The sequence below is a fragment of the Oryzias melastigma genome, linkage group LG21 (assembly GCF_002922805.2).
Source record: "Oryzias melastigma strain HK-1 linkage group LG21, ASM292280v2, whole genome shotgun sequence".
Classification (NCBI taxonomy): domain Eukaryota; kingdom Metazoa; phylum Chordata; class Actinopteri; order Beloniformes; family Adrianichthyidae; genus Oryzias; species Oryzias melastigma.
The window spans coordinates 21,581,054-21,590,192 of record NC_050532.1 but is presented as its reverse complement, the minus strand read 5'-3'; the positions used below and the strand labels follow the sequence as shown (position 1 = coordinate 21,590,192).

The window sequence follows — 9,139 nt, the reverse complement described above, 5'->3', positions numbered from 1 at the left end:
ACGCTCATAAGCTTTGATTAGCCTGTTTGTGTGATACATCATGACACCGTACTGATCTTTTGATTTGGTGTTGAAACCAAAGGTTATAGGAACACGTTTTCTCTAAAATAACATTTAAGGAAAGAATATATTTATTAATGTACTTATTTGACAGGGACACTGCGCATTAAAAAGCATTGCTGCCAATGCACCAGAGTTGGCTCGGGAGCTATTTTTCAACTGCTGTCACTAGACTCATGGTAAAATAGTCTCCCTATAAAACATAAAGTTAGAAACAAAATGCAGAAAGAGCAGTAAAAACATATTAAATTTTTAAAAGTTGAATGAGCAGACATATGCAATAAAATGAATGATAAGAATGAAAGGTAAAATGGGCTGTAGAGTAGACGATGACTTTTGTAAAAAACGTACATCGAATCTATTAGAAAACATAAAAGAAAACAACGAATATGAAGACATAAAACAACCTGAGTAAATTCTGGGTATTGAAACATTAAATATGCTGACATGTCTGGTGTGTCACCAGCCAGTTCTTAAGATGTTTTTTAAAAAATAAAAGTGAGTTTTTCTAATGTTCTGAGGGACAGATTTCCATTGCAGTTGTGCTGCGTCTAAAGTAACAAACACCTGTTTGAGCTGGAATTTGTTAAAGACAGGACACAACTGGAAGATATACGGTATTCAGCATCTAAAATTAAAGTTTTTTTTTTGCTGATCATCACGAACTCTGTGGAGAAATTGAGTGTTGTGTTAGACTGGGGACAGCAGAACCTGTGAGGTCAGCAGATAATAAATACTGAGTGGAGAGTGAGGAAGCGTCTGCAGTTTAAACGTTTAATTTTATCCGTGAATTTTTCTCTTATCGGAATTATCTGCGTGACTTCATAATCTCCATCATCAGCCGATAATTATCTATAACCGATAATATCGTACAACCCTAGAAAAAAAAAAAAATCATAGCATTCATAAACATTCTAGCAGCCTGCAATGGTAACTGTGGTCTTATGAACCGGAAATTTGACAAATTGAACTTGACCTGACTACAGACTCTTTGATTTGTGAGTCAAAGCAGGAAAATAAACTTAAAAGAGCACAGAGAAATGAAAGCTCCAGGCAAGGATACCAGGAAACTGGGCGTGTAATAATCTTTTTTTGTAGAGGCCAGGCTTTTAGCAATTAGCACCATTTTGACCTTTTCCCCACGCAGCACCATCTGCATCCGAGGTTTCAGGTACAGAATGCTGCAATAAGCCTGCACACAAACACAGGTACATTTATCGATACGACAAGCCATTTGTTCATTCATGAACATTGTCCAGTCAAACTCAAACTACAGTGTTACAGAGACAATCATAAGTAAAAACATCTAAACTAAACAAAAGCTGAGGAAGTGTTCTGCCTCTCACCCGTAGAGAGTAAGCAGTCTCTGGAATATAAGATGCCGTCTTCTCCGCAATTTCTGAATTGGGAATTCGGATGTCATAGGAATCAGTCTCAAAGTCAAACTCTGTTTCATCTTTAGCCGTTCTGTCGGAAAATACCAGAAATATATTAATTAGCTTCTGTTGGGTTTAAACAACCTGAAACATTTCTCTGCAAGTTAGTTGTTAGTTTGTTGCAATTAGAACTAACAAAAGAGTTGTGCAGTGTCAATTTTCCATAGTTGGCATTATTTTATTTTTTATTAGCCGCTCTAAACGACCTAATGCGTAATTTTCGCGCCATTTTTAATGGGTGTTTATGCTAATTTTTTGTTTTTTTTTGTGCATTTTTCAATTGTTAGGGGGAAATACAAAGGGAAATCCGGGACAGCGTTGATTGTTTTCTGTTAACCAGGTACGATGTTTTTACCTCATTGTATTGTGTTGTTTTTGTGGTTTATTTTACATACAATGGGGGGAGATGCTGTACGCACTCCGGCTGCTGTGGGCCGTAGCTGAGGGGGAAACACAAAGGGAAATTCGGGACAGCAATATATTATTTGTTTTCTGTTAACCAGATTAAAACCCTTGTGCTCTCTTATGGGGTCCAGATGAGCCCATCATTATACTGTTGTGTGATCTCTTCCATGACAAATGTGGACAAAGGTGAGGAGGATTTTATGTTTGCCATGGGCACCAGTGAAGATAAAAATTCCTTGAAAGAAAAAAAGTTCAGTCCGTTGTCTTGTGGAGTCCAGTATACCCCACTTTTTCTGTAAACATGCCTGGGGTAGCATAGGGTTTACAAACAACTGACTTAACGTCCAAGCTTGATGTTTACTCACTGGAGCACACGACACAGTGCAACAAAGTTCAATCAGTTACACTTAGACATCTGATCTTTAATCATTGAAACATTTTTGAGATGATAATAGGCTGATTTTGTGACTCCCTTGATCTTTTTATCAAATTTTAGGTCTGTGTCCATCACCACACTCAAGTTTAGTTAAATAGATTGAAACTCCCTTTTTCTTTAGCCCCAAAGACAATAACCCCCGTTTTGTTTTTGTTTAATTGAAGTAAGTTGTGACACATCCAGTCATTAATGTCCTCAATACATTTACCAAGAGCCTGTACAGGGCCTCGGTCTCCTGGTGTCAGTCTAATATATATCTGTGTGTCATCTGCATAGCTATGGTAACTAATGTTGTTGCTCTTTATAACCTGGGCCAGTGGAGACACATAGATGTTAAATAGAAGTGACCCAAGGATGGAGCCTTGGGGAACTCCACATGTAATTTCTACTGGCTCCGATGTGAAGTTACCAGTTAAAATAAAATATTTCCTGTTTTCCAAGTACATTTTGAACCACTTTAGTACCAGCCCAGTTAAACCCACTCAGTTTTCCAGTTATCTGAGTAGTATTATGTGGTCGACTGCATCAAATGCAGCATTGAGATCCAATAAACTAGCACCGACATATTTCCACTGTCTTTTAAAAATTTTAAAAGAATAATTGATCCAGTAAATCTGAATCTGTGAATATCTCGCTTGCTAAGCTTAGCTAGGTTTAGCTGTTTTTGTGTCCTGATCAAACGGGTGCTACAATAAATTGTTGTAATCTATTTATGATAACCAAACTTCTAGTGGAGTATTCATTTGGAATAATGAGACTGAAATATAAAATGCTGACTTTAATAAGGATATATCAAGTGTCCAACACTGATCAGGAGAAAACATCCAGTTTTTGATTAAGTCATCAGCTACATCATTGGACCTGATTTCCAATCAGGTGATCGGATCGGGACATCCCTGACTACAATCATCATCTTTACAACTCTGTCATTGAAGATGCTGTGGCAAAAAACAAATTCCTACAATCAGGGAAAAAATGGGAATGTAAAACAGGCAGACCTGCGCAGATTCCAAATGATGATTCTTGTGCCTGTTTTCTCCATCGAGAAGGAAGATGTGATGGCATCCAGTTCAGCCAGAAGTTCCCCCTTAGTTTGGAAAAGAGAATAGCACAGAATGTCCTGAAGACTGGCTCTGTGCTCCGCTCTGACCGAAAGTGAAGACAGTGAAGGAAAACGGTGAAGAAAATGTTGGAACAAAAAAAAAAACGTGATCAATTCAAACCTCAGACACATCAGAAAACTGCAGGAAGGAAAGATGAGAAACTCTGCAATAGGCTGAACAAATGATTGAAGGATTGTCATTTAAAAGGATATAGCCACTCGAGTTCCTCTCTTTGATGCAAACAATAGGAATTTGAATTTGTTTGGCACCAATCTCTTCCAGGTAGGTCTGGGAAAGCATCCCAATACACATTCCACTCTTTGACCTGGAGAAGACGATGGCATCTTTTCCAAGTCGCATAGATCCAGACTTAAAGCCGTTTCCGTACATCCCAATGGGCTTGTGTCCTTTTACTGCTGTCTTGTCACTATATCCAAAACTAAAAGGGGGACGGATAATATATTATTGTTACTTGTGCAGTGACTGGTTAAAAATCTTTGTCTTTAGTGTGCTTTAAATCAAATATAAAAATGAAAAGAACATGTTTTAAAATTCAGAAATGCACAGGAACGTTTGAGGACAGAACCCATTTTCCCAAAATGCAACAAATTATAATCTGAACCTGAGCATTCTCTGCATAGTTTCATGGTCCAGTCCATTTCCATTATCCATGAAGGTGAGGCACAGCTTTTCTTTAATCAAAGTTTTATCAATCCAGAACTGTTTGGCGCTGACGTCTGGATCATAGGCATTGTCTGTGAAGGAGGGATTAGCAACGATCACAAACATGATTATCATAATTCTTTTATATGTTTCTTATATAACCACATGTTACCTCACAGTAAACTTTATGATGATGACTCACCTATGAGCTCAGCGATGGCGCTGAAGGGTGATGTGTGGCTGGTGGAGTTGGAGTGGAGATACTTGGGTGAAAGCTGCAACAACAATCAGTTAGTTTGATTTGACATCAAACTTTAACACCAAATGAGATTTATTAGAAAAACGTAATGAAAAAAAAATCTATAAAATATAATATTTTCCAAGACAGGCATAGAATTTCACTTATGTGATTGTGACTGCAGGTAAACGTACACACATTTTAAAGGTTTTGTACGTCTTGTGTTATAGAATTATTCAAAAAAAAAATAATCAAACAAGAAGAGTAAGTTTTTAAAGATATTTTTATGGCACCTTTTATAGATAAAGACAATTCAAAGACATTAAAGACATTTAACTGCATATAGTAAAAATGATCAGAAGTAACAATAAATAAAACAGCAAGAGAGCAATTTAAAAAATTATCAAATGAATGAGATCAAACTTTTGTGAATTGGTAATTTAGGAAGAAACTTGAAATGTATTAATAATGCATCACAGATCTTGATCCCTACAAACATTTAACCTACAGTAGGATGATTGTATTTACATTTATTTACATGCAACCACCACAAAAACTAATAGAAGTTCATTAACCTTAATCCTTACTGTAACCCTAACCATTCCTCTGGGTCTGTACCGAAATAAATCTGGCCAATTCCACAGTACCACACGTATTTCAGCATGTAAAATAAGTGCGGCCAAGAAAAAAGTAAAACACAGGTTGCACGTATTTAAAAAAATTACATGCAAATAGTCATTTCCTTGTACATTAAAGCAAAGCAGGATCAACAGTCCCTGTACCCTCCTAAAACATTTACATTAAACTACAAAGCAGTTTCAGTAGTCCCTGTACCCTCCTAAAAACATTTACATTAAAATGCAAATCAGTTCCAGGTAAACACAAAATAGGTTTCATTTCAACGATCCTCTTAAATGTCGACTAGTATGTATTTAACTGTGTTAAAGATACAGAAAGATGATTTTATGGCGTTCATAACAGCAAAAACTCTCGTGATACTAGGAATTGAAAGTAAAAGAACAAATTACATGTAAAAGTTCCAAAGAACTTTTGTTAAACTAATGTATACTAGCAAATAATTTAATTCACAGTTGTCTTTATGTCAGTAGAGATACCATTAAATCAAGAAACCGATTTTATCTTGTGTCAGTTTACTCCAATGGTGAGTTTTTAAATCCCTGCAGAACCATTAAAAAAATGACTATGTAAAGAGCATTTACTGCATCAAAGGATATGCAAGTTCCCTTTTACAGTTAACATAAAGACAACACAGCCTGGATGTATTTACAAAAATCAAATGTTTACCTTTTTGGGTAACTAACATCCTAAAAATAAAAAAGCTTTTTTTTCCAAGGTGATAAACACCTCCAGCAGGGTAGAGTTTATAATTAGCGTATCTCTGAATGTGAACACAACTTTTTTCCATTTTAAGGTCAAACTTATTAAACCACTCAAAGAAAATGAAACTTACCGTGCTCAGTGGGACCTCGCGAGCAGCCTGTGCCGACATGTTTCCAATGGAACGGAGATGTGACGTTACTGAACTAACCCTATCTTTATGAGATCAGATGTTATACTCCATTCCTGTGAAGTCGTGATTGGCTAGGAGCTGGTGCTGAAACAAGATCCTCCTTCTCATTTTATAGACAAATGTTGTGTGACTTTACATGGGATAGCAATTCAACTTTTTTTTTCGTACAACTTTGTTTATTCATATACAAACCAAATTAGGGAAACATTTGAAATGAGTATAAAAAAGAACAAAAATGGCAGAGTGTACAACAAATAAGAACAACAGATACAAAAATAGGTAAGGAAGCCAAGATACATGTTAAAATAACAACAGTTTTGATATATTAATGATGCTCAAAATGCGTTGAAGACACTTAAAATAATCACATTTCAACAAAAGCTCCAGTTTTCCGACCTTCTCAAAGAGTTTGTTTGGGATATGACACCACATAGATTAAGGCTTGGAGAAACAATCTTTTAAACAATTTAATCTAAATGCTGCAATTTGTGTCTCATTATCTAAAGCTTTTAAACCCCCATTTTTTAATTGAATGGTTTGCTTGATTTTATTTTCAAGCATAGATTATGAAAAATACAGGTAAAGACATTAATATCTTAAACTCATTACAGAAACATTTAAATGCATTGATTAGAAAATAGAAAAACAAAAACAAAACCCAATTACATCACATTTGGTTCATTAAGTTTCTGAATTATTAGCTAAAGTCAAGTAGAGTTTGATTGCTTGAAAAGAAGCGAATTTATATAATCCCAACCTTTCTTAGTAACTTTATTTTACAGTTTTGCACAATTATGTAATCCGGTTCTGATCAGATAAAATGCAAGTTTTGTTGATTATTGATTAATGTTATAAAACATTATATTTAATTATTTCAGTAAACAGTAAAGTCAATCACGCATCATGTAACTTTTTTTTTAAACAAATAAAGCTCTGTCATCGGCAAATTGACTAATTTTAAATTCCTCATCTAAAACTTTAATACCCTCAAACTCTGGAGGATGTTTTAAAAAAGATGGCTTGCAATTCAGATGAGATTATTAGCAACGGGCGAATTGGACATCCTGTTGTGATTTACCGAGTCGGACACCCAATTAGGAGCACATTGAGGGCTAGATACATACGGTTATTATGCTCAAGGTGGTGTAGAAACTATGTTGCTTTCAGATGCACAGGGGAGTCTGTAACAAAAGATAGTTATTTGAGGTCATATGAAGGGAACAAAATACAGGTGTTGGTATAACCTCCAGGAGAGTAAACTTTGGGGTGTAAATATGGAGATGGGGGGGCAGTGAAGACTCTTGTGAAATCCAGGCCAGGGTCATACCCAAGGTCCAATCCAGAAATGCACCACACCAGGGGAGCAGACTTGAATCCAAAATCCAGGCCCAGCAAAAAGGGTCAAAACCAGCAGGACAGAAGAAGCAGGCTCGAGGGAGCTTGAGGGAGCTCGAGGGAGCTCGAGTCATGGCAGAAAGCACAACAAACTGGCAGGGAGGATGAGGAGGAAAGAAACTTAATTAGTCTAGAGCTCAGCTGTGTGGAATCAGTAATCAGAGAACAGGAGTGAGCAGGAACTGGAAGCCCAGAGGGGAAAAAACCCCACAGATCCTGACACATCCCTGACCAACACCTCTGTTAACAGGAAAACCTAAAATAAACTTTTGGTCTTCCTCCTACGCACACAATAACCCAATTGTTTGTGCACTAATTTGAAAAATACTTTAGAATAAAACATCATTCTGCTGTGAAAACTTATAAATTTGAAACGTCTGTCCCCTTTTTATTTGCATTGGTTAAGGAGGAGGCACACACTCTTGGTTTAAAGCACAGAGATAGAATGACATTCTTCATGTGTGTTATAACTTACGCTGCAGAACGGTCTATTATTTTGATAAAAAAAAGGAAAAACTCTTTATTTTGATCAATAATCTGATGTTCTTTAATAAATATTTAATTTTTGATGAGTATGGATCAGCATTCTTCAGCCTTGGGGGCTGAGACGGGGACCGGGGGTTTTCTGTATTTGGTGTATTCGTGGATGTCTCCGGTCCTAACCCCTGCAACTAAGGGTGAAATATTGTAATTGTCATTTCAATTAAAAAAGTTGGAATTGCTTCAGTATAACTGTGAGATGCAGCAAAGCAGCTCCTGTTTTTGTGTAGGCACAAATGAATGTAGCATTTGAGTCTGGCTCTTTTGTTGTGAAAATCTTCAGCATTAATTAAGAATGTTGCTCACTCTACAGCTTTATATTTTCACTGCAACTTTGTACATACTGAGTCAAGAGGTCAGTCATGTATTTTGGTGCTAAACCATTCAAAGCTTTATAAACCAGTAACAGAACTTTAAAGTCTATCCTCTGACAGACAGGTAACCAGTGTAAAGACCTCAGAACTGGACTGATGTGGTCTACTTTCTTGGTCCTTGTGAGAACCCGAGCAGCAGAGTTCTGAATAAGCTGCAGTTTCCTGATGGATTTTTTTGGTAGTCCTGTAAAAACACTGTTACAGTAATCAAGTCGACTAAAGATGAAAGCATGCACTAGTTTCTCCAGGTCCTGCTTAGACATCAGATCTTTAATCCTTGAGATATTTTTGAGATGATAATAGGCTGATTTAGTGACTGCCTTAATGTGTTTATCAAAATTTAAGTCTGTGTCTATCACTACACCCAAGTTTCTGGCCTGGTTGGTAGTTTTTAGTTGAATAGATTGAAGCTCTGTAGTGATGTCCAACCTTTTTTCTTTAGCCCCAAAGACAATAACCTCCGTTTTGTTTTTGTTTAATTGAAGTAAGTTATGGCACATCCAGTCATTAATGTCCTCCATGCATTTACCAAGAGCCTGTACAGGGCCTCGGTCTCCTGGTGTCAGTCTAATATATATCTGTGTGTCATCTGCATAGCTATGGTGACTAATGTTGCTCTTTATAACCTGGGCCAGTGGGAGCATGTAGATGTTAAATAGAAGTGGTCCCAGGATGGAGCCTTGGGGTACTCCACATGTAATTCCTGTTGGTTCAGATGTGAAGTTACCAAATGACACAAAATATTTCCCGTTTTCTAAGTAAACATTAACAGAGTAGACCATAAGGGAAAGACAGAGAGACTCTGGTAAAAGAAGCAAAATCTAAAGCGGTTTCCTTTTACTTGATAGTCCAAAAGTAGAGTGTAGAATCTGGAAAATCATTCAATATAGAACTGCCTCCACAACTGAAATCATTTTTTTTATTTTTTTTTTTCAACTTGTCCTGTCCAACAGCTGAG

General features: G+C 36.6%; 1 protein-coding gene across 1 annotated transcript in view; it reads right to left on the bottom strand.

Moving 5' to 3' along the window:
* Positions 1 to 6,058, bottom strand: part of LOC112155188 (MORC family CW-type zinc finger protein 3) — a 16,993-nt gene extending 10,935 nt beyond the window's left edge. Inside the window, exons 1-7 of the mRNA XM_036209772.1 lie at positions 5,813 to 6,058; positions 4,306 to 4,378; positions 4,063 to 4,195; positions 3,561 to 3,879; positions 3,336 to 3,424; positions 1,407 to 1,527; positions 1,124 to 1,252 (exon numbers count right to left, since the gene is read on the bottom strand). Coding sequence (XP_036065665.1) covers positions 1,124 to 1,252; positions 1,407 to 1,527; positions 3,336 to 3,424; positions 3,561 to 3,879; positions 4,063 to 4,195; positions 4,306 to 4,378; positions 5,813 to 5,851 — 903 coding nt within the window. The 5' untranslated portion in view covers positions 5,852 to 6,058. The remainder of the gene's footprint in view (positions 1 to 1,123; positions 1,253 to 1,406; positions 1,528 to 3,335; positions 3,425 to 3,560; positions 3,880 to 4,062; positions 4,196 to 4,305; positions 4,379 to 5,812) is intronic.
* Between the last annotated feature and the right edge of the window lie 3,081 nt (positions 6,059 to 9,139).